At 54.1% G+C, this 24,286-nt stretch overlaps 3 protein-coding genes across 3 annotated transcripts in view; 2 read left to right on the top strand and 1 right to left on the bottom strand.

Annotated features, from left to right (window-relative positions):
- Nucleotides 1-1,065: 1,065 nt before the first annotated feature.
- On the bottom strand, nucleotides 1,066-5,067 carry LOC112895896 (BTB/POZ domain and ankyrin repeat-containing protein NPR1). Its single transcript, XM_025963895.1, has 4 exons — nucleotides 4,441-5,067; nucleotides 2,326-3,073; nucleotides 1,944-2,144; nucleotides 1,066-1,617 (listed from the first exon to the last, which is right to left on the bottom strand). The coding sequence occupies exons 1-4, from the start codon at nucleotides 4,972-4,974 to the stop codon at nucleotides 1,376-1,378; spliced, it is 1,725 nt and encodes a 574-aa protein (XP_025819680.1). The 5' UTR covers nucleotides 4,975-5,067; the 3' UTR covers nucleotides 1,066-1,375.
- Nucleotides 5,068-13,630: 8,563 nt separating this feature from the next.
- On the top strand, nucleotides 13,631-14,531 carry LOC112891659 (monothiol glutaredoxin-S2). The gene has a single exon (XM_025958571.1). The coding sequence runs from the start codon at nucleotides 13,786-13,788 to the stop codon at nucleotides 14,146-14,148; it is 363 nt and encodes a 120-aa protein (XP_025814356.1). The 5' UTR covers nucleotides 13,631-13,785; the 3' UTR covers nucleotides 14,149-14,531.
- A 7,845-nt stretch (nucleotides 14,532-22,376) lies between these two features.
- Nucleotides 22,377-24,286, top strand: part of LOC112892857 (protein indeterminate-domain 7-like) — a 16,823-nt gene continuing 14,913 nt past the window's right edge. The window contains exons 1-3 of the mRNA XM_025959962.1: nucleotides 22,377-23,186; nucleotides 23,296-23,695; nucleotides 23,779-24,281. Coding sequence (XP_025815747.1) covers nucleotides 23,027-23,186; nucleotides 23,296-23,695; nucleotides 23,779-24,281 — 1,063 coding nt within the window. The 5' untranslated portion in view covers nucleotides 22,377-23,026. The remainder of the gene's footprint in view (nucleotides 23,187-23,295; nucleotides 23,696-23,778; nucleotides 24,282-24,286) is intronic.

Here is a 24,286-nt window from a genome sequence, read left to right on the forward strand (position 1 = left end):
TGAGCTCGCAGCGCGGCGGCCTCGACCCCAGCCTGGTGAGCTGCTCCCGCTCTCCTCCTCCACCACCGATCTGACGAATGGAACAGAGCAACATCGTCAGCGATCTCCATTTCACGCATGCAGAAAGAAAAGCAGGCAAGCAGCTATGGCCGCCGGCGCCTCGGCGCAGGATTGCGAGGGCGAGAAAGGACCGTAGCGGCGATGGGTGCGCGCCCTCTCGGACATGCACCTGCTCCTGGTGGTCGCCTGCAGAGAAAGTTGAAACAGCTTGAGGAACCGGGAAATGGAGGCGAAATGAAGGATCCGCGACCAACCCGGCCGGACCAGCAGCCGGGCACCTCACCTTGGGATGAGGCTGCAACCAGGTTCAGAAGCAGGACGAAGAAGAGCAACCGGGCCGCCCTGTTCTGGTTCCGCCGCAGACGGCGAGCTCCGCACATCACGAAGCGCAGCGGCAGCAAGGCAGCGAGCAGAGGTCACTCGATCGGACCTGCACGCGTCAGGGCTCAGCAGAGCTCCTCCAATCTTCATGTGATCGAGCCTTCTCTTTCTAGGACAAGGTTCTCGGTCGCACGCATGAGGCAAGGCAAAGCGGCCAAGCAGATGCGTGCCACGCTCGTCAGGCCTTTGGCGTCGCGACCACTCTGTTCGTCTCTGCAACGCGCAGTGGTAGCATCGAAAGGCTAGGCGGTAGGCGGGGAGCGGATTTAGGAAAGGGCGCAAGGCTTTATCGGGCTCCCGAGCAGGCCGCAGCCCGCAGCAGAAAAGTTGCATGGACTGGCCTTCGCATTAACGGCACGTGCTGATGAGCCGCGAGCCTCTGCTCTGTTTCAGTCCAAGAAGCCATGTTTCTACCATCTATCTACTCCTGCAGGGCAAACAGGAGGAACAGTAACTAGACGAGTTCTACACTCCTGCTGCTACTTTTATCACTGTATGTAGACTGTCGCAGGTGAGAGTAAGGACAAGGACAGTGTAGTTTTCAGATGCTGGTAGGTCCGTAGGTGGTTGTGGTTCAGCAATCACCAGCAGTCTGTACAGAGATGACCATCCATGCATGAAACATTAGACACAAGCCATGAACTGGTAATGATTGCAATTCATTTTACCACTCGGTATGATCTCTACTACAACCATTCAAAATCCAAGCATCTGGGCTTACCAATTTACATACAACCAGTACGGAATTCTATGGAGATACTAAGCACTATATGGTTTGCAGTAATACTGTACAAGCACAAGTGAGCACAACTAAGAGCTCTATACAGCCAACAGATTAGCCACGGGCAATGCTGGACGGTTAGAACCACGCGGACATTCGACACAGATGGGCATCAGCTACCAAAATGGCGGGAACGGGACCGAGGTTTCCCTCTCATCTCCTAGGGCGGACGGCTCCCATCGATGTTGTCGATGACGAGGAAGATGAACGGGCCGACCTGTCGTTCTCCTCCTTGTCCTCGCTGAACGCCTTCTGGAGCACGTCCTGCAGGTCATGGAACCTCCTCTTCTTCTCTGTGGATGTCTCTCCCCCAAGGGAAGCCAGTTCTGTTTCATCGTCCATGATCTGGTCGAGTTCTTTTGAACACCGCGGGAAGAAGCGCTTCCCAAGTTCCACTGGTACACAAAGCCATCTTGTAATTAGTCCGGGTTTCAATTCTATACTGCTTCTAAACCCCACAAGTAAAATGTGCATATTCAAGTTAAACATGTTTGTCATGGAAACATCAGCTATCATTCTCAAGGAGTGAAAAGAGGAAAGTGTCCACACTTCACAAACTAATTCATATTTAACAAGGTACATGACAGTAATCTTCTAAACTTGAAGACTGGAGAAAACTCAGTTTCTATCACAAAAGATATATGCTAAAGAGGCGAACAGCAATACATTGAAAATAATGCAGTGTGATTTAAAACAAAAAAAAAGGCAACCCGAGGGTCACCTGTTTTGGAGAGGGCCCTCATCCGAGTCAAGTGTTCTTCCTTCATTATGAAAGGAGTGTCATTTAGATCAACAGTTGTCCGCTGTATCCCAGTAGGCAGGTTACCACTAGAACCAAGGTTAAATTCCATGGTTCCATCAACTTGAGCAATGTCCATTGCTACCTTTGCCTCCATGGGAAACAATATCCTCGCTAAAGCAACTGCATAACATAAAAAGAAAATATATGAAGACATAACTAAGAATGAAAGAGAAGTTTAAAACACTAGTTACTCATTAATTGCCAATAAAGAACAGTGTTGTTCGTGCAACACCACCAGCCACGTCTGAACAAATTGTTCTGAAAAGCATGGTACTATATGAATTTTGAAAACTGAAAATACCTCGATTTTCAAGGTACAGCAATTTTCCACGCAGACAGTCTCCTGCTATTGCAAGAGAAACCGATGCTTCTCCAAGTTGTGGATCCCTTCTTTCAGCTTGCTCTAGTATTTCAATACATAATCTATCTTTTGGAGAAGGTTTTCCATCCTCAGTAGGCCCAAAATAATCCCCATGCTTTGTAAGCCGCTTAGAGATCTGTACTGCTTTTCTATTATCAGATGTGAGGTCTGATGGCCGAGCTCCCTTGGTCAAAAGAGAGACAATTATTTTAGGCTCCATTCTCATAGCAGCAATATGAAGAACTGTATAACCTCTCGGGTTCCTATGATTAACATCTGCAAGTGCGAGATCCAGAAGCTCTGTTGTGATCTTTGAGTCACAATGTTCGACAGCATAGTGCAATGCGTATGCGTCATCAAGATTAGTTTTCCCTTCCTTGAGTAGCATCCTGACTAGCTCCACATCATCAGAATCCAGCGCTCTGTGTACTCTTCTTACATGTATGTTAGGGAAGCCCTTGTCTCCAGGGGAAACTAATCCAAGACTGAGCCTTGCATCAACAATTTGTTTGACAACATCTGGAGGTAAAGCCTTCTCAAGAGTAATCATATCAAGATTTGACCGAACTACTATCTCAAGGCATCTCTCGAGCAGTTTCACACAAGATATGCTGCATAAGTTTGCAACAGATAAGATCAATGGGAGGTTGTCGACTTCAACCCTGTCAAGGACATCAAGGAGCCGCCGCTGCAGGGAAAAATCAGGAACAATATGGCTGAGTAATGGCATATTAATGGCAGAAGTCACAAATAATGATAACGATACTGACACATAGAGAGGGGGGAGGGGAGGGGGGGGGGTTAAAAACAGTTCAAGGTTCTTTATAGATTTTAATTAAAAAATGGTGTCAGAAATGGGGAAGCAGGTAGAAATGGAGTAACGGTGCTTTGCATATGCAGACTAGCACATGCATAAACAAGACAATTGGCAGTAGCCCAGAATGGTGAGATAGGACAACCGGGTTCTACACTCCCACTTTGAGACCTCTAGAAAATTGTGAAACTAATTTTCTGTAGACATTATTGGCCTGATGTTTTTAGTACTAACTATTTTCTTCATAGTGGAGTGACAGAGCTCTAATCAAATAATATATTTTCTGTGGAAGGTAGCAATGGTAAGTTTCACCATAAAATAGATAGTAGTTCCTGATCGGCAATTTCTTTGCTTCTTATACCTTTTTATTTTCCTTTCTAGAGATAGCTTAGTGGGTTTGTTAAACTACAAACAAGGACCGAGAACGTGTCATCTATCGCACTCCATAAATGGTGTGCTGCCTTATCTTGTCCGCACCATCAAAACTATGCCGGTTTCGTTTAGTTCTGTTTGCATGTGCATCGTTGCTGTATCTATGTAAATTGCCGGTATCCGAGTAGCCCAAAGTAGATAATGCAGAGTTTGATCTCTTTCTATTCAGTACTCTAAAAAGAAATTGTCTTTTTCTGAAAGCAGAAATAGTAAACAGCTTTATCATATCTGCACTACAGTTACAGCAATTTACCCTAAAAACACATCTTACTCAACCCGTCAAACCGGAGCAGATCTTTAGCATGCAAAATACATGTATGTATACCCAGGTAGTTTCTGATCAAATTGTGCCTGGACCAATTAAGCAGGGCATGATTTGAGTTGATTGACAACTTATGTTGCATATCACTGTTTGTGCACACGTGCAAGCAGCTAACAATTGCACACAACTCAACCTGTCCTGGTCTACATCCAAAACTTTACCATTCACTGTACAATCAGCACGAGCTTATTGCCACTGTAGCAGCCAGATTGTACTGATGATTACCACTGTTTTCCAAATGCAATTAAGAAAAAGTTTGCCTCTTCAGGCAACATCTGCGTGCGCTGCGCAACAGACAAAGAAAGCCCCTTTGCAGGCCACCGATTAATGGCACGAAACCCTTGAGCAATCAACACGCATCGCAGCAATCACAAAAACCCAAAAAGGCGCCATGAATCGCTGGCCAAGCTAAGGCGGCATCCTTTTTGGCGGCACGCGCGGCGTGAGCCGCGAGGTGAGAGGGGGATCGAGGGATATGGGTGCGGACCTGGAAGAGGCTGGTGAGCTCGGCGACCTCGAAGGTGGAGGCGGCGAAGAGGACCTGCGACATGAAGGCGACGGAGGGGCGGCAGCCGACGTGCGAGCAGCCGCCCTCGTCGACGCAGAGGCACGCCGCCTTGGGCAGGGCGCCGACGCGGCCGCTGTAGAGGTACTCGAGCACCAGCTGCAGCGCCTCGTAGCCGACCTGCACCTCCTCGCCGAGCAGCTCCCGGAGCTCGACCTTGTCCTTGTCCTTCCCCTCGCCGGCGCCCGCGGCGCGGCGCGCGAAGAGGTCGCGCAGGAAGGGGCTGCGCGCGCAGAGCACGCAGCGGTGCACGCGGATGTCAGGCGCGCCGGGAACCGCGATGCGCGCGTCGGCGAGGAAGGCGAAGTCGTCGGGGGAGCGGAACGCGGCGGCGAGGTTGTCGGAGAGGCGGCGGAGCGCCTGCAGGTCGGCGTCCGCCGCGTCGGCGCCGTCGACGGAGAAGCTGTCGGAGTCGGAGAGCGCGAGAGCGGTGACCTGGCTGTCCATGGGCTCCATTGGCTGGGGGCGGCGCGCCGGAGCCCGGGTTGGTGGGAAGCCGCGAGGAAGTCGAAGCGAGCGGAGGCGGGGAGGGAGGAAGGGGCGCGGGGATGGGGACGGGTTTATGGCATTAGTAAACGGCGGGACTGAGGTGGCAGATGGGGCAAGTATTGCGATTTGCCCCCCCTCGCTCCTAGATTTCTGAACTAGCTCCTACAGTTGACCAACCTCCCCTTCGTCGTCTCCTGCTGCTACAGGCTTGGAAAACGTCTAAGAGCGTAACATATGGCCGAAACTGCGGCGCAGTGCTCTAATTTAGGTATTTGTTTGTTCGTCGAAAGTTAGGTGTGTTATTTTTACGTAGACGTTAACTTATTATTTCTCTGTCGTATCTATTCTCAACATCTACTAAAAAGTTTGTCGAATGATTCGTCGTCACAAAACATCACAGATACGGTGTGACATTCTTATGATGGGAGTGTATAGTTATCCGTGCAGTGTAGTTTATATATATTCTAATAGATATTTGCTCTAGCAAATCAGCCTGAAAAATGTAAATATTTTTGTGCCTGAGATCAAATACTTGCTAAACAAACCGGTGTCAATTGCGGGCAACCACACCACGCAGGGCTTGATACGCAATTACCATGTGCTTGGAGGACGAGACGGCAAGAAAGAAGAAACACAACACGAATGCTTTCACTTTGGACCCGGAGGCAAAAGGCGTTAGCCTCAGCCCGCGTAGGAGCTGAAGAAGATAAGCTTTCCTCTTGGGGCGTAAACAAACACCCATAAGGCAATAAAGTTATCCCGCTAGATCCAGCCGCCTCCGTGTCCGGGGCGGTTGCAACCGGAAGGACGCGGGCGATCTGACATGCCATGGCATTGCCAGTGTGAGCGGGGCGGCGCTGGGTGGGCTGGGCGGCACCGATGCTTCCTTTGCCTGCCTGCGCACACAGTGCCGAGCCGCCGAGCCTACGCTTTTCTTTACTCCAAACAAGGCGGGGCGCTACGAGATACGTCCGGCACTAGGCCAGATTCCAGCCCGCAGTTTGGGCTTCGTCAGAGCTCTATTCTAGTCGCGTAGCCGCTTTGCGCTGATGCTTTAGTTTAAGCCAGCGACCGACCGAGCATGGGCGCGTCGAGGTAGCACTAGCCTATGTTAGTTTTCGGAAGAAGACGGCTTCTGGACCACCTTTGACCGGCTTGGTGAGAGCGAGTGATGATGCTCGAGACCAGCCCTCGGAAGGAAGGTATATATAAAAACACGTCACGCTGGTATCTTGTAGCCGCGCACATCTGCTCAACACAGTGGTAGTGGTTTCTGCCGGGCACTATCTCCACCGCTAGGTTGGCCGTCAGATCTTATTTGGAGCGTCGCAAAACATCACCATTCATAAGCCAGTGTTTGTTCTGAAATACGGGATGTCGGTATGGGATGATGCATTCGTGCGTGGCAGATTTGGTGGAACCATGAGAGAGAGAGAGAGTCTGGTTGGAACTTGGAACAAGGTTCCTGGATTCGCACATCTGCTGGAGGCGGAACGGCAATGGACGAGACACGTACGGTTCCGAGTGGAGCTCAACAGGTGGAATTAAATAGTTTACTAACCGGTGATGGTAGAGAAATCCTGAAAGCAAGCCGCGTCACGTCCGTTGATGCCCCGGTCCAAGTCAAAGTCAACCGGAACGGCGACCGACGTGGCCGACGGGCGACCCAGGCCTGGGCGACCTGTTGCGCTTTCTGGTTCGGTGAATCAATGCTCGATGCCTGGTGTCAAGCTCGCCTTTCATGTCCGGGCTCCAGGGTGAATGACGCATCAACATTTGGATCGGGTTCGGTGGGCACTGCAGTTGTCTGCAGCCCTGCAGCGCACCTGGACGGCCGGACGAGGTTGTCAGGCTGGAGTCGCCCGGCGACGCAGGGGGCAGCCTGTAACATTTCGAAAAATTTCCGGAACATTATAGTTGTGCAAAATTTTGGATTTTCAAAAAAAATTTGTGAAAGTGCTAAGCTATGTATTAATTGTTGGATTTTCTGTTTGGATTCCAAGTTTCTGTGATCAAAATTGTGTGGAATTTGAATTTGAAAGAGGCAATCAAATTCAAATTCATTTGCTATACACTTAAACACACCATGGGCCAGCCCACCACCCTTTCCCTTTCTCTCTGCGGAACACGGCCCGCGAGCACGCGGCCCAGCCCAGCTCCTTCTTTCTTTTTCCCCCACGAAGCACAGCCCGCGCGGCACGGCCACCACGGCCCAGCCCACCATCACCAACTCACGCGCGACCCTTCACCTTCCACCCGGGCAGCTGACAAGCGGGACCCGCTTGTTAGCTTTCCCCTTCCTCTCGCCGCTCGCCCCCGGTTCAGCCCCGCGTCGCCGCTCGCCCCCGCCTCGCGACAAGGCGCCGTAACCGTCGTGCCTCTTCCTTTTCCCCTTTCCCCTTTCGCCTGCGCTCCAGCCTCCGCTCCCGTCACCGGCCGGCCCCGCTCGCTCCGCTCCGCGACAGCGCCGCGTAACCGCCCGCGCGCCCTCCATTTTCCCCGCGCCCCGGCCGCCCGCGCCGCAAACCCTAGTCCCGCGCCTGCCGCCTCCGGATGCGCGCCGCGTGGCCATGGCACGGACGCCGGGCATCGCCGCCCTCGACGTCTGGGCCCGCGCCGCAACCCTAGGGCCGCCCCTTAAGAACCCCGAGGCCGCCGCCTGAAACCCTAGCCGCCCCGTGCCCTTTTCCCTTCCGCCGTCGCCACACCAAAAGAAGAGAGAGGAGAGGAGGAGCAGCAGAAGCCACGCGAGGAGGAGGAGGACGCCAGGCCCCGGAGCTCCACCAGGCCGGCCCCCGTACGACGACCACGACGAGGCCGCACGTCCTGCACAGCCCCGATCCGCCTGCACCGGCCCGTCACTGCGCCAAGAACCTTGCTAGCAAGCCCACCGGTGAGCTTCACCGCCGCCGTTCCTTCCCTTTTCCCCCTCGTGCTGCCGGCGCCGCCGATGAGCCTTCTGTAGCCAGCCTTAGGACTCCCTCTCCCCATCCGACCGCAGTGCCGCCTTTCGTGCAGGAGCCCGTCGCGCCGCCCCGACGAGCCCACAGTCGTCGTTGCCTTCCGCCACCGCGTCGTGTCACGGGCCCGGGATGCCGGTGCCCCGCGCACGGCATGGCCACGCCACGCCCCTGGGAAGCCAGGACCCGCGCGCGTGCGTGCCCACCCACACCACGTGGCCCGGCCACACCCCAGCCTCGCCATGCCCCCGCCACGGCCTTGCCGTGCGTGGCGACCCTGCGACGCGGCTGCAACGTCGCGTTCGCGTCGCGGCCAAACCCTTTGGGCTTTTCGCCGAGCACCTCGCGTGCGCCTGTGCGCACACACCCACGATGCCCACACACACGCACACGCACCCCTGCACTATCACACCGGATCCAAACACGGTTGTACCGAATCCCACCAAGACCGACACGTGGGACCGTCCTATCAGAGAGAGAGAGGAATGAGTCGTGGGCCGGCCTGTTAGGTGAGCTGGCCTACCCGAGGACCGAGCCGGCCTGCTAAGCTGCAGGCCGAGCTGACCACGAAGCCAAGCCGAGCCTAGTTGGGCTGACTGAGCCGGCCCAAACACCTTTGGGCCTAAAAACCGAGCCGGGCCCCTTCCCTTTTTCTTTTACCCGGCCTGACCGAGGGCCCCACCTGTTAGCCTCGGGGTGAGGCTGACCCGTGGGACCTGGTGACCCCCTTGACCGTTGACCGGTCAACGCTGATGTCAGCAGGCCCTGACCCACCTGCGATTTGGATCTTATTTGAAGAGTTTTGTGCATTTTTGCACTTTGATCCATGCTCTTACTCGTATTTACGAATAGGACCCGACTGCGAGGACTTAACCGATGGCCAGGACTACCCGGAAGCCTAGGAGGACTTCGAAAAGACGACAGGTTCATGCCCATCTACGATCTGAATACCTATTAGGCATTGCTTGTTAGAAATGTTATCGTTATGTGTGTAATTTTATCAAGTTGAACCTGCATGGCCTATTTTATGTATCCATACTCCTTGCAATCCTATCACACTTGCTTACTATATGAAATACCTTGTCAATCCTTGAATGTGTATGTGTGGGAATGGATGGATAGTCTTGGCGTGTGTGAATGTATACTATTCAGAAGTTGGTGATTAGGGCTTTAGCGGGGAGTGGGCAAACCTAACTCGATCGTGGATCGAGGGCTTGGGGTGTGTATCTTGACACACCCTACGGAGTACCTGTGGTGAATACAGCTTTTTGGTTACGAGGTTGAGGTGTTGGAGGCACCCGTCAAGGGTGAAGTCGCGGACCACCGTGGTGGGACGCTTTTGATGAAGATGTCCGCTTCGGCAGATAAGGACCGAGTGAGAGTAACTATGACTTGTGAAAATTTGTTAAGCGTGCACACCACTTACCCATTATAAGGGTGGGCCTGGTCCGGGGCTAGCTAACACGGTACCAAGCCGGTAGGAGGATCGAGTATCGGTGCAGGGGAAGGAGGTGCTAACCTCATGTTCCCCGAGACGCATGGGAAGCTTCACAGTCCCGGGGTGACCTCTTGTGGGAGGATGCACCCAAGATCCGGGAAAGCCGGATGGTGCCGTGGCTCCTAGTTCCGTTTCAGTAGACCAGTGTTTCGTCTATTAGTCAGCTGATTCTCGGCTAGAGTCGATTCGAGTGGGTCCAGATGTACAACCCCTGCAGGGTGTAAACTATACGTATAGCCGCGTCCTCGGTCATGGACATCCTCCTCCTCTGTTGCTCTTATTAGTTAGTGTTACTCATGACTTCTACCTCCCTCTAGATTAACTTCCTGGCAGGGGGCAATTGAGATGCGAGGAGAGGGAGTTCTCGCATCGACTTGGTGGTTTGGAAGGTGTGCGTTGACCGGGAGTCCGGAATGCCGGAAGGGCCCGAGTCGAGAATGGAAGAAGATGTGTATATTTATATATATATATATATGTGTGTGTGTGTATTGCATGCATAGGAAACCCTAGCTTTACCTCTTGAACTTTGTTATACCCATAGTATAATCCATAATAAAGCTTGCATTCGGATAGTGACGTGAACCTATCTCATACCTTGGGGATAGCCTGGTACGATGCAGGATCCGATCCGGAGTTCGACCCCAACGATGATGGTTGGTATGACTGAAGCCCGTGCTACGCTCGAGTCGCCTGTGGAGGAGGGTCCAGGAGATGAAGGACGGCCCAAAGACTAGCTACCGCTTTACGATTTCTGCCTGAACCGCTCTAGCCGAGAGGCTTGTAATAAATTTCGTACTACAAATCTTATGAATTTATGTAATAATTAAACCTATGTTTGATCTTAAGCAGAGTATGATTATGATATTATATCTGGAATGAGCTCTGTATGTGATAGCACTTGATCCAGAAACTATCAATAATGATACAGGTAGTCGGAATCGTGAATCTGGGAACCCGGTTCCTTTCACAGCCCTTCTCAACTCCTTGTCCTGCCCAGCTGCCCTGTCGTGTCGTCTCGTGCACACTGCGCGCCCGTAACCTGCACCCGCAGTGCCATGTGCACAAGGGCAACCCCTCGCTTTGGTGGGCTGCGCTTGGACCTGAGTTTCATGTGTTGTGCGTGGGCTTTTGGCCCATTCATTCGCCCCCACAGAATCCTAACCCCTTGGGCCTCGTAGTAAAAAAAGCTTGGGCTTCGTTATGCGTGATGCTGATGGGCTCACTAACAATATGGGCCCTGTTTCTTTTTCCACAGGCACTGGGTGGGGATGGCGGTCGTGGTGGCTGACCGGTTGCTGCTGCTGCTGCTTGCCGCCCGTCAGAGCGTTCAGCTTCAGCAAGCACTTCAGCTAGCTAGGGGTATTATTATAACAGGAGGAGAGTACTGAGGGATCGAACATGGCGTGAGCAGCCTCCAACTCTCACAGGTTCTGAATGCCGCACAACCGGACGCGCGCGTCCAAGCGGCCGGCGGGACACGGGCGAGCGCGCGGCCGCCGCGCGTCGCGGCGCGGGCGGAGGAGATCCACGACCCCGCACGGGTAAAATACTCACGCGCGAACCAACAAATCGAGCAACAAGACTCGTTCGCAGGGTCCGTCCAAACGTAGCCTTTTTTGACCCTACGAATCAAACCTACTATACTAGCTACGTCCTCCAAAGCACTACACGTACAAGCTAGTACTGGATAAAATACGACGCCTGGCCTTCTCCTTTCATGTAGGCCGTAGCTAGGTAGATTCAATTCGCATCGTCATCGATCAGGGCCTGGCCGGCGCAGAGAGCTGCAGCTCTCTGTGCATGCGTGGATGCAGCTGGTCAATGCCGGCCGCCTTGCCGAGAGGCCCACTACGTACGTAGCTAGTAGTCTAGCAGAGCCCATGCTCCAATCGCCAAACGGTCGAGAGGAAGACGGCGACCGTTCATGGTGCACGGCGATGGCAACTGGCTAGTCGCCAGCCTTTATTAGCGACGGGCGCAATAATAAAATCCCAGCGCCCATTCATCCGAGCCCATGACTGAGATGCACGGTAGTATAGTAGTGCATCTATCAACAATACGCATCTCTGCAGTCTGCATGCTCCGTTTCCTCTTAAAAAAAAAAAAGAACAAATCGATTGCCTGTACGTGGACCTGCTGATAGATCGTAATAGTAACAGTATTCCAGGGAGGAGATTCGATTCGATCGGGGCCGGGCAGGGAGATTCACCGATCCATGCATCGATTCCCGGGACCAGGGATCCATGGTCCCGGCCTCCACTCCGCTCCACCAATGGCTGTAGCTACCACACAGCGCACGCTCCATCATCAGCGTTAACCAATCAATCCACATATCTATCTATCTATCTGTCTGTCTGCTCGGGCTAGTGCCGCAAAACAAATAAATGAGCGCTAAAAGCTCGGATAAGAAAACTACGGCCATTACCTCCGACGGCCGGTGGAGCAGGCAATTGCATGCAGTGGCAATTGGAGGGACCAATGGCTCTTGCAATCGTCAGCCATCTCCTCACGAGCAGACTTCTTTTCTATGTATTCATAAATGCGAAGGGGCATTAGTATGCATGCATGCGACAGCAGTACGTAGTAGAAGCGAATTGGTGAGTGATCATGCATGTAGTACGGCGCCATAGTTTATGCCAGCCGTGACGACGTATGTTGCATTGCTTGTAGATGCATTCTACTTTTGAGATCGCTCGTGGGCTGGCCCATCGATCTATCTGCGGCTGGCCCCCTAGTGTTCCGAGCTCTCGAGGGCACGTCTCTGCCGCCGTTTCATCGCTCGTTGGCTAACAATAACACGAGCATCGTCCATATCAGCAGGACCCGGTTGACGTCACCGGCGCGCATCCCAGTGCTCCGCTTCCTCTCGCCTAGTGCTGCTGCTGGCCGGAATTGCTTGCTTGCTTCGCTCCGCTTCACTCACTGGGCTGCCGGCATGCAAGCGCCTTTACACGATCTGCGCAACGTCGCCCCTGCACGCCGACAGTCACCTCGCTCGCGGCGTGCGGAGGCGCAGCGGGTGACCGTGCGCAGCATCTATCGTCACGGCCACGTAGGATCACACGGGTCTGCTGGTGTCACCCGTGACCGCGACCTGTCAGCGGTCAACACCACGTACTAGTAGTAGGAAACAAAGGTCTGGGCGGGAGGGGAGGGGAGCCAGCCAGCGGGATACGATGCGATACGATGCCGACCCGGGCGGATCCCCGCCGTCCAGCTCGCCCTCGCCCTCCCTCCACCGCCGCTCGATGGCGACTGGCGCCGCGTGCAGCCGTGCAGGTAGGTGCAAGGTGCTGCTGGCCATCCCCTCCGGTTGGGCGCCCCGCGCGGCGGGGAACGGCGGGGGAGAACCAAACCAACCAACAGCGACGTCAACGGCGGCCGGGCGCGCCACGTGTGGCGCCGGCGCTGCGCCCTCCCCTTGGGGACGTGACCCCTGACGTGAGAGGTCCAGGCCCGGCCGCTCTCCGTGCGAGCCCGGTTGGGGACTGAGCCGTGGGCCGCAGCACGAGACGATCGGCGAGCGTGCTGCTGACGCCGGGCCACTGGCCTCCCGTCGTGCTGACGTAGGGCGCGCTGCTGCTGCTAGGTCCTACCGCATGCAACGGGTCTACAGTGGTCCACTGCTACCAGTACGCTTCTTGTTTGACGAAGCCCAGTTGGTACGCCATGTCCGTCTCGATCGGAAGCACCCTGCTAGTACGCAGTTGCGCTCGACGTCAACGACGAGCTCCTGCTCCCTGTACGACTTACGAGCACGAAGCCGAGCAAGAAGAACAATCGCGGCAGTACCATCCAATTTCGGTGGCGGCATCTCCGAGCGGAGCTTCCTCCTGACGCGCGCGCGCAGATTCTCCCCTCCTCGACGACTGGCCCAGGTTGAACGCACGCGCGCACCAAGAACTGGGCCAAACGAGGAAAAAAATCCAACTTCGTTTCTCCTTTTTGATGATGATTTTAATTTCTTCCTCAGAGGATCGGAGCAGAATAAATGAATAATCCGGCGGCTCCGGTGGGTGTTTAATGTGGCGCGGCAGCGCTGGATTTAATGGCCTCCGTTCCGGCCCGGCCACGTGACGCAACCTCCGGCCCCACGGCTCCCCGTCACCGCCGGCCTGACGTCACCTCCTAAGGCCATGTGATGTGCCGCCCCGGCTATATATGCGAAGCCATGGGTGCGCCTCCCCGTCCGCCTAGCTCTCTCTCCACTAGCTTCAGCTTTCAGCCTAGCTCCTCCGCGCCCGGCGGGATCCGGCGAGCTCGATCGATCGTCTCCATTCCAGCCACGCAGCAGCTAGCTCCGGCGAGCGATCGGGGACCATGCAGGCGGTGGGCATCCGGCGGGGCCTGACCATCGACCCGGCGGGGGAGGAGGAGGCCCCCGCGGCGCGCGTGGGGCGCCTGGTCCGCGAGAGCCCCGTGGTGATCTTCGCGCGGCGCGGCTGCTACATGGCGCACGTGATGAAGCGCCTCCTCGCCGCCGTGGGCGCGCACGCCACCGTCATCGAGCTGGACGCCGGCGCGGCCGACGAGCTCGCGGCGGCGGCCGAGGCCGGGCGCGGCGCCGTCCCGGCGCTCTTCGTGGGCGGCGCGCCCGTCGGCGGGCTCGAGGGGCTCATGGACCTCCACCTCAGCGGCCGCCTCGTGCCGCGGCTCCGGGAGGTCGGCGCCCTCTGCGCCTAGCTAGCGCCTCGTCGGCCGCCGCACGTCCCGTCGGGTTCCACTTCCACAGTAGTCCCACCAAGGCGTCCATGGATGTACATACGCGCGGCCTCTGCGATTCGGACAAGCTTCAGGGTTCTCGACGCAAAACACGCTCGAATAAGTTGTAGCGGTACTACTACACCAAGGGCGGGGGATGCTTGTGAGGGGGAGCAGTGTTACGGGGGGGTTTTTGTGAGAAACGGCAGGACCGAAATGTGATTACTTTAGGAGTAACGCTACTTCCTCTTCCTCCTCTCTTTTTCCTTTTACAGCAGCAAGCAAGCGACCTGTCTTCTTCCTCGCTTCTGTTTTGTCCTGGCGTGATGATCTGATTAAAGCAGCGCGCATGATCCGAGTCGGAAGCCGATTATCTTATGGCGGGAAGATAACATTTTTATTAAGAGCGGCCCCGGTGCGTGTAATGGAGGGCGACGTCACTGCGGGCCTGATCCCCGCGGCCCTAATGGCTGCCTGCCTGCCTGTTCAGTTTCTTCTCACCCCCCATTCATCTTCCTTTCAAGTGAAGTGACGGTACGTAATTGGTATGCTTCCCCTCGGCCGATCTGCTCCGTCGGTTCCGGAGTAGCAAGAGAAGCGGAGTGCCGGGGCGGCCTCTGCGGTTGCCGGCGCCGGAAGGCAGGGCACGCGCGTCGTGTGGCCGAGGGAGGAGGCGGCGGCGACGCCGACGACGCGACGGGATCGATGGCATGTGCGCGCGGCTTAATTCCCGGCGACGCGGGCGAGGCCGAGCGCACGCGATCCCACACTGTTCACCCGTGCACACGGCACCGGAGCCCGGAATTCCACCACCGGCGGCGTGCAAAAAAGGAGAGGCCAGGCCAAGGCCCCTGCGCCCCATTAATGGACCGGTACGCTGCACGTATATTTTTTAACCTCCGTATAATTGGGTTGTCCGCTTGTGATGAGGAGAGGGAGGGTCGTCGGCCACGTCACCCCCGTCAGCTAGCACGGCTCCGATCGTATACATATTCCAGTGTGCCAATAATTGTGCATATCCTATTCTCCCCTGGCCCAGATCGTCTGAAGAGGTGGCCAGTTTTATACCCGAGCTGAGGACGGAGGAGTCGTCGTGATTAAGCAGAGCGCGCGCTATTAGTATAATCGAGTTCAGCTGCGCGAGATCCGAGCTCAGATGCCCTCCTGGTTCACAAGAGGAGGCAGACGGCGGCGCGACGCCCACTGGTTTGTTTCTCTGCGCGCCGCAGCCGTGGCCGCGGCGGCCGTGACGCCGCGCCGAACGTGCTCACCTGGAGACGTGGCAGCCGGCTGCCGGCGTATGTGATATGAATCCCAGGGCATGCGTGGATTCCGGATGGTTAAATATAGATTAATTATAAAATTAATTGTACAAATGGAGACTAATTCACAACACGAATCTATTAAGCCTAAGTAATCCATCATTAGCATATATCTACTATATCACAACTTGGTCAAATCGATGGCCAATTAAATTAGGCTTAATGAATTCATCTCGCGAATTAGCCTCTATATGTACAATTAGTTTTATAATTAGTCTATATTTACTACTCCTAACTAGTGTCCAAACATCCATTATGACAGGGACTAAAGTTTGGTCGGGGTGATCCAAACAAGCCTCGTAGCACTGGTTCTGCGTCTAGCTTTGGCAGGGACAGCTTTTGTAAATGGAGGACTGTCGGCAGGGACAGCTTTTGTAAATGGAGGACTGTCGCTGTAATCTGCGCACGTCGGTGACAAAGCTCTCTTGCTGGACTTTTATCACTTCCTTTTTTTCCAAGAAAGGGTTGGTTTTTATTGATAAATAACTCTTACAACCAAGCCCTAACCGGGTACACCTGGAAGAATAAAATTACACATAAGTCTATTATAGGAGCATCTAGTGCCCTTCGCCGTCACCGACCTTCTTCGCCGTCGCCAACCTTCATTGCCGCAGCCTCGTCCTCCTCCATCATCCGTAATGAAGAGGATCCAGAATGAAACTTTTGGCCGATTCCCGATTCGACCAAGAGTCTTCAAATTTGAAGCCCATCAGCAGCACCACACAGTGCTGTTCGACCGTTGAACGCCCCGAGCAACTCCCACTTTCATCGGAAACAGAAGCCAGTCGCAACATCGACAAGCTCCGATCAACAAGCGGCAATCCCACAAAGAGGATCCAAGAACACCTACCCGCATACAGGGGCAAGTGGAGCCTTAACCTCTAAGGCAAAACTCCTAGGAGGGAAAAACCAGCTAAACACTCCACCGGTAAAAGTGTAAAGTCTCCTTCGAAGAACAGCCAAGTTGAAGGGCACGAATTTGGCGATGCCATTGACGAGAAGGCCACAGACAACCCAAAGAAGCACAAAGAAGATTCGAGCATCAACACTGAAGAAGAAAACGAAGAAAGAATCGACGATGCCAAACCTCCTGTAGATGAAACTACCGCTGTGCTGCTCCTGCCCGCGAACCACCTCAGAAACCCATCCATTGTTGCCGTGGCCCACACCGGAGAAGCTCGAGAAAGTTTCCAACCCTAACCCTAAAACTATGTGGTAAATATACACCCTCCACCGGATCCATAGCTCCCCTAGCCCACCAGCACCAAAAGAGCCCACCGAAGGTGAGGAAGCCGACGGATCCTCGCGCAGTTCGGTAGGTGTTGTTGGATCGACATTGCGTTGTTTTTCTTGTTTTGCTTTTACACGACATTTCGTTGTTGGGTAGCAACTAGCGATGCATGGGGCGGCATACATCCAAGCTCACGACCTAACCGACTCAAATTTCCAATCGATTGCTTAAACGGTTTCCTTGCGCCACCGCCAGAATGCTAGAAATAGCCTGCAGATCCGTGCATGGCGGTGGCTCCATGGAATAGCCGTGTAGTAGCCACCGGCCAGCGATGTGATGATGTCGTCGCATAATTCTTCTTAGTACTCTTCCATCTCATAAAAAAGTACAATTTTAATTTTCAGATAGATTAGTGGTGGCGTGAAAAGACTCTTATACGCTGATTTATTTGCCACATGAGGTTAGTTTTGACATGCAAATCAAATCTGACCACTTAATTAAGGAGGTAGTTAAGATCCTATTTTTAGAATTATAATTTTTCAGAATTTTTTTCAAACATAAGATTGCATTTTTCATAGGACGATCGTAGTCGTAGTAAAGTTTTGGAAGAACGGCCTCAACGGAGCGGCGGAGAGGAGACGAGAGCATTGGCGCAAACTGGGCTTCCGTTATTGGTGGGCTTGAAGGCCCAGATGTGCGATCAGTCAATCTGACCCAGACAGATAGGATTGGGCCCACTATATAGGCCACAGGCGCTACATTTTCTAGGTAAATATCGGCCCAAATGTAATATTTCTTCAGCTTTGATGCATGTGGTTTAACCCATCGATACGATACAGTCTACAGGTTCAAACTTGGAGCATCAACTTTGTAGGATCTGGCGTATACTGATAGTACATTTTCGTCATGAATCTAGTGACACCGTACATTTCCGTACGGGTCTGGAATACAATACAAATCACCTTTTCTTTTCGTTTCTTTTTACGAAACACGCACTGACAAATCATCCTTTTCTTGACAGTGGTATGTTCGTTGGGTATTCCCCAGCTAGCCAAAGATTTTTCAGGCGCTCTCCCAGGTGTTAGTGCGCGGTGACCTGTTTGTTCTTTACTTTTGGCAGCCCAATGCGCGCAGTAGTGCAAAATAAAAGGCAAGGTATTCACGTTCTGAATCTGAGTTGAGTCAAGTGACGCCACGCACGGCCGTTCACGGCCATCAACTGTTTGTCTCGTGTCGATCAACCGTCACCTTGATCGATCCCCCGCGCACGATTATTCCCTGGACTCTGATCCTTGGCCGCCTTCGCTTGATCTCTTCTGCGGAGCAGCCATTCGCCTGCGTTCTCTTCCTTTTCTTTTCTTTAAAGAAACTTTTGGACTGACCGACGATGCATGGCATCATCTATCATCCAACCACCACTAGCTACGAAATGTTGCAGCTGCTGTGCCCACACCAACTCGCTCCATCTGATTAAAAATGCCGACTGCTAGCTACTGGTAACTAGCTTGAACCTTTTCTTGAAACCCAAGAAGCTACTACCTAGTCAAAAGCTTAACGATGGAGCCACTTGCCACTACATTATTCTAATCTGGGTCCCACTATCTAGCTAGCTAGCGTATACACTTGTGATTACAGAGGGAAGCAGACGTCGCCGCATCGCGTCCGTATGCGGCATCCATCACATTCTACGTCACCGGCCGACGGACTAATAGTACAAGCAGGGCACAGTGGCCAAGCAAGTACACAACTGGGTAGACAGTGTCACGGGCTTGTGGACAAGGAGGCAGCAACACGGGGGAAACGGCAACGGGTGCGGTCTAGATAGCTAGCAGCCAACGCAACGACCAACAGGATCCGTCCATATGGAGGGGCAGGTCCATCATGGTCAAATGAGTCATCGATCACCCATCAGTCTGGGTTTGCAAAACACACAAGGACAAAACCATGCTGTGTGTAAACACGTCAGCATCTGGGAAGAAGATCACAAAATACAGGCACGATTAGTTCGGCTCACTGTGCATTAGCGAGTCCTAAACACGCATGCCGCTTCAAAAAATATATTTTTTGCATCAAAAAGAGTCCTAAGCATGTATTATTATTTCAACATTGGATTCCGGACAATATTGGGACCATGATCACGCGGGCGGTACGGTGCCATAGAGAAAAAAAATGATCCGTAGGGTACCCGTAAAAGTCCCCATCATCGATCTGCTCCATCCAAATAATGTGCACCAGCAACTGCAGAACAATTTTGGATTTTAGGGAAAAAAAGCGAGCGACAATCCTAGCTACCCATCACGCATACAATGCAAGGCAAGGGGGTAATTAATCAACAAAATAGAAAACAAAAATCATTGTGCACATGTATGGATCTCTTGGCCAACCAAAATAATCGACAAATTAAAAGGGAATTATTGACGTGGAAATGCTTGCGTGCATGCTGCGTGCCCCGGCCCCCCGATCGAGCTTTTGAACTATGTGGAGACGGGATCTATATTCCTTACTTGACTCCGAAGGAATTGCTCAAAAGTAGAAAAATCTTATTTAATATATATTCGCTTGTAGCTACTCTTACTATCAGTATACCACCATACGTATATCCACGTACTTATTTATCTATCACTTTAAGTATATTCATATACTAATTTTAAGATACTTCACACGGATATGTACGAAAAATTTCAAAAGCATCCCTATTTTTTTAAATATATCATGATTATATATTAGTACTAGTATATAAAAATAAGTATGTCTATATATATTTCATGTATGGTCACATACTTAAAGTATATACCATCATAGATGGTCTAATATGATCACATACATCTCGTACGTACCTTTCGTTGAATCAGATACGCCCTACATCATGAATACACGTGGAGGAGTAGTTACAAACGCGTGTAGAATAGATTCTTCATATATATATATATATATATTATCTATATATGCAAAGAAGTACTACCAGCTAGTACTAGAATTCAGATTTTGCAAAAAAAAAGGACTAGAATTCAGGAAGGCGCTTTTGCGACCGGGGTAAGCAAGCCCACGGGTGTGTAAACTGTTCCGGTCGAACCTCTCGCATGCCATGGCTACCTGTCTCTCACGCATGTTCTTTTGTTTGTTTCTACATGTCCGGCCTGCTGCCCGGATGGCCATTGATCTCGCGGTCTCGCCGACATGGCAAATAAATGAAATCCTGGGAGTGATCACTTTAGCAAGCCTAGATCATTGACATCTGTACTGCTCATGGACGGACAAGGACACGTACGTGCAGCAGCAGCGATCCCCCCCTCCCCCGCGTCGCCCGGTCCAGCACCGTCCTGCAGCTGCGGCGGAAGCGCACAGGCGGCGTCACGGGCCGCCGGAGCCCGGCCGGAGGGCGATCCACTGATCCGTGCATGCATCATGCACGATCACGCCGGCCGGCGGGCCTGCGAGGATGGGAACCTGTCGTAGACGGGTCCCCGCGAACCTGAAACTCCTCCTAGCTCCGGCGCCCACCCGCGGCCGTCGTAGTCGATCCGGTGATTTCAGCTCCATGGTTCAGCAGCTAGCTAGCCAAGGACTGCAGCTCAGAATGGGGCCGGCCGGCGCGCGCGCCCGCGCGCACGGTCGACGGAACGAACGGAGGCCGGCGATCGGTCGAGCTCACGAGCGATCGAGATGGCGGCTAGCTGGTGCTAGGTTCAGGAGGGAGGGACGGGGAGCCTAAAGGCGGCTCGTGGTGGACGTGGCCCTGATGGACCCTGAACCCATGCCATAGCATGCCATCTCGATCTGATGGAACTGAAAGGCGTCGCCGCCGCAGGCTAGTCGCGCCCCCGCCACGGGTCAGTGGTGGTCAGGCGGATAAAGGGCTCCATCAGATCGTTGCTTTCGTTGGTAGCGGCCCCAGAACATCCATCGATCATCAGGCTTTAAATTGAGGGGGAGCTTTGCGCTCGCATCAAAATGTGTTGTTTCTTGTTGTTTGTTCCTCCAACAAGCCGCCACCCCCCCCCCCCCCCCCCCCCCCCCGGCGCATGCCTCTCCCTGCCGGCGGCTGATGGCCTACTGGCTACTGCCATCCGCTAGCAGTACGTGCGCGCCATGCCGCATTGACATTGCAAAGGCTGCTCGCTGCTCGGCTGGGGTTCGGTACTCTCAGTCTAGCCCCCAGCCTTACTTGTGTATGCATATGCCCACTTCGATTGTGACAAAAGCCTCCAGCCTTGTTTTTTTTTATTTCAAAAAAATTGTCATTTTTTTCTCCTCTTCATTTAATGCTCAGCTTTTGTCACTGATTTACATTCTGAAAAAAAAGTGTTTTGTGAGTAGTATATAAGGAAACAATGGGCATATATATGAATTTGCCTGTATTTGACATGCGTCTGCTGTATTGCTTCGTTTTCAGTCACCATTTCTGGCAGCCTTGCACGCGACACCATCTTGACTTCCTCATTCTGCTACACATTCCTGCTCACATCCTGGCCGACCGAACTCCACCAGCAGAATTCAGCACATGCCGCCACCGCACCCGCTGCAGGGTCAGGGACTCGGGGCATGGGGGAGATGATACTGATCCATAGGCAGGCAGGCAGGCAGGCAGGCAGGCATGTAACAAAGCAGAAACCTGTCAAGAGCTTACCATACCGATCAACATAATGGGCCAATCATGCAGTAAGTGTAGACGCGAAAAAAGCTAACCTTTTCGCTTAGTAGCCATAGCTTTCCCCGCCACTCACTCCCCTTTCTCCTTGCTTAACAGCTGCATAAATGAATCGGGAGCCCATCATGCGTCTCCCCCAGGAAATCATACCGACCTTTCTCTTGTGCATGTCCCGGAGGCGGCCTTTCCACTTTCAAGGCCGGAAAGGCTGCGTGCCCTAATCTAACCCCGCTACCTGAAAGGCGTTTCGTGCTGCATTTGCGATGGCGAGAGAGATACCAAACCCAGTGCCGGGGGAAGGGAAGAGACGGGCGTTGAGAGGTGGGTGCTGGATGGATACACATGAGAGGCGCAGGCAGAGGCAGGGCACACTCTTCAGGAGGACAGAGGAAAAGTCATGTCCCTGTGTCTCATGCTTTGATGGTATCTGGTCAAGGGTGTGCTCGATCGGCAGATAGATGCTTTGTTTGAAGCAGCTGAAATGAAATGACATCGAGACAGCTGAAAATTCCCAATTAATCTGTCTGTTCCAGATCTGTAGTTGACGCCGACTACTTCATCTCACACTCAAAAGTGCAAATATTCAGAACTACCCGGGACTCAAAAGTGCAAAAGATTGAGAGTGAAAAATTGCTATTGTGCAAATTGTTTCATCTTTGCTGTACAGCTTGAGAAATCAAGAATTCAAAATGGTTTGATTTGCTGGAGCGAAGGGCTATCACAACTTGCAGCTGCACCTGCAATCTCACTGTTCCTAACACTGTAGCAGCGCACAAGCACAGTACAGTGCTCTAGATTAAACCCCATGGGTTACTGGCCCAGCTACAGAATCATGATCTGCATCGAATGGGATTAGAGGATGCTAACAGCAGAAGGTACAAGGGATTTCTCGAGGCCAGTGCATGCATCAGCATTCAGCCATCAGGGAGGGGCAGATACAGAGAGAGGAGCAAAGCAACCGAGCAAGGAAGGCCAGAGGAAAAGACAGAAAGCCCCGCGCCCCGTGTGCGGTAGCTGCTGTTTTCTTGCGGAGGGGGAGGGCAGCGATGAGTGTACTCCGGACCAGTGTGATTGCGGGTATCGATCGGGTGGAGGCGGCGATTGCACACTAGCTTTTGCCTTGCCTCGCCGCTCCTCCTCATCCGCTTCCTTTCTCCTCCCCCTCCCCTTCCCCTCTCTCTTCTCTCTCTAGGCTCCAGTCTCCAGCTCTCAACCCTAGCACGCGGGTTATATCCAGAGCCTCCCGTCCCGGCCGCGTCCTTCTTCCTCCAAACCCGATCGATCGATCGCTGAGCTGACTCCACCCGCTCCATGTATGGCAATTCCGCGGCACGGGCAGTACTAGTACGACGTACCAGGCAGTCCCTACCTTCAAGATTCAAGGGTGGTGGCTAGCGAGGTGCCGTCCCCAGCCAGTCCCCACCGCTGCCGGAGCAGGACAAGCACTAGCTGATCCGGGCGCAGCTGCAAGTACCACCACGGCTGCACATGCATGATCGGCCCGCCCGCCCGTGAGATCTGATCCTGCTGCGCCTGCGCCTGCATGCGCGCGAGCTGATCCGTCATCTTCATCCATCCGCACACAAGCTGTGCTAGCGGCTGCTGCTGGTAGCAGGCGAGAGCGTGCATCGGGAAGAAGATCTCGTACCGGTTCAGAAGATGATGCTCAAGGATCTGGCAGCAATTCAGCAGCAGCAGCAGATGGCCGCCGACGAGAACATGTCCAACCTCACCTCCGCCTCCGGCGACCAGGCCAGCGTCTCCTCCCACCCGCTGCCGCCTCCGGCCAAGAAGAAGCGCAGCCTCCCAGGGAATCCAGGTACATACATATATACCGTCTCAATCATCGCCATCCCTAGCTAGCCTGCCCGCTCGATCCACCATCGATCGGTGCAATTCATGCTGACTGATCGAGTTGTTGTCATCAGACCCGGACGCGGAGGTGATCGCGCTGTCGCCGCGGACGCTGATGGCGACGAACCGGTACGTGTGCGAGGTGTGCGGCAAGGGGTTCCAGCGCGACCAGAACCTGCAGCTGCACCGGCGCGGCCACAACCTGCCGTGGAAGCTCAAGCAGCGCAACCCCAAGGAGGCGGTGCGCAAGAAGGTGTACGTGTGCCCGGAGCCCGGCTGCGTGCACCACGACCCGGCGCGAGCGCTTGGCGACCTCACCGGCATCAAGAAGCACTTCAGCCGCAAGCACGGCGAGAAGAAGTGGAAGTGCGACCGCTGCGCCAAGCGCTACGCCGTCCACTCCGACTGGAAGGCGCACTCCAAGGTCTGCGGCACGCGCGAGTACCGATGCGACTGCGGCACCCTCTTCTCAAGGCACGTCGACCACCTCGCCGCCCATGCTCCATCTCAAGGCACGTCGTGATTAACTATGGCTAGGTGTGCATGACCGCGTGCAGGAGGGACAGCTTCATCACGCACCGGGCCTTCTGCGACGCGCTCGCGGAGGAGAGCGCCAGGGCGGTTACCGCAGCGGCGGCGGTGGCGGGCCAGCACCACCCCGGGATGCTCTTCTCACAGGGCGCCGGGGGCGGCGAGGGCGGCGCCGCGGGCGGGCTGCACCTTCCCGCCGTGCTGGACCCGTCGCAGCCTTTGGTCGGGCACGGGATGTCCTTGCAAGAGCTCTGCCTCAAGAGGGAGCAGCAGCAGCAGCAGCAGTTCGCGCCGTCGTGGCTCACGGCCCAGCAGCAGCAGCACCTGGAGCTGCAGGCGGCTGGCGCCGGCAACCCCGCCGTGTTCGTGTCGGCGAGGCCGCTGGACCAGGACTACATGGGGAGCTCCACGCCGGAGAGCACCGCGCCGCCGGCGGGCCTCGGGTTCGGATTCTCGCCGTCGTCCTCCGCCGGCACGGCCTCCGCGCACATGTCGGCCACCGCGCTGCTGCAGAAGGCGGCGCAGATGGGTGCA

Source organism: Panicum hallii, chromosome 5 (assembly GCF_002211085.1).
Source record: "Panicum hallii strain FIL2 chromosome 5, PHallii_v3.1, whole genome shotgun sequence".
Taxonomy (NCBI): Eukaryota; Viridiplantae; Streptophyta; class Magnoliopsida; order Poales; family Poaceae; genus Panicum; species Panicum hallii.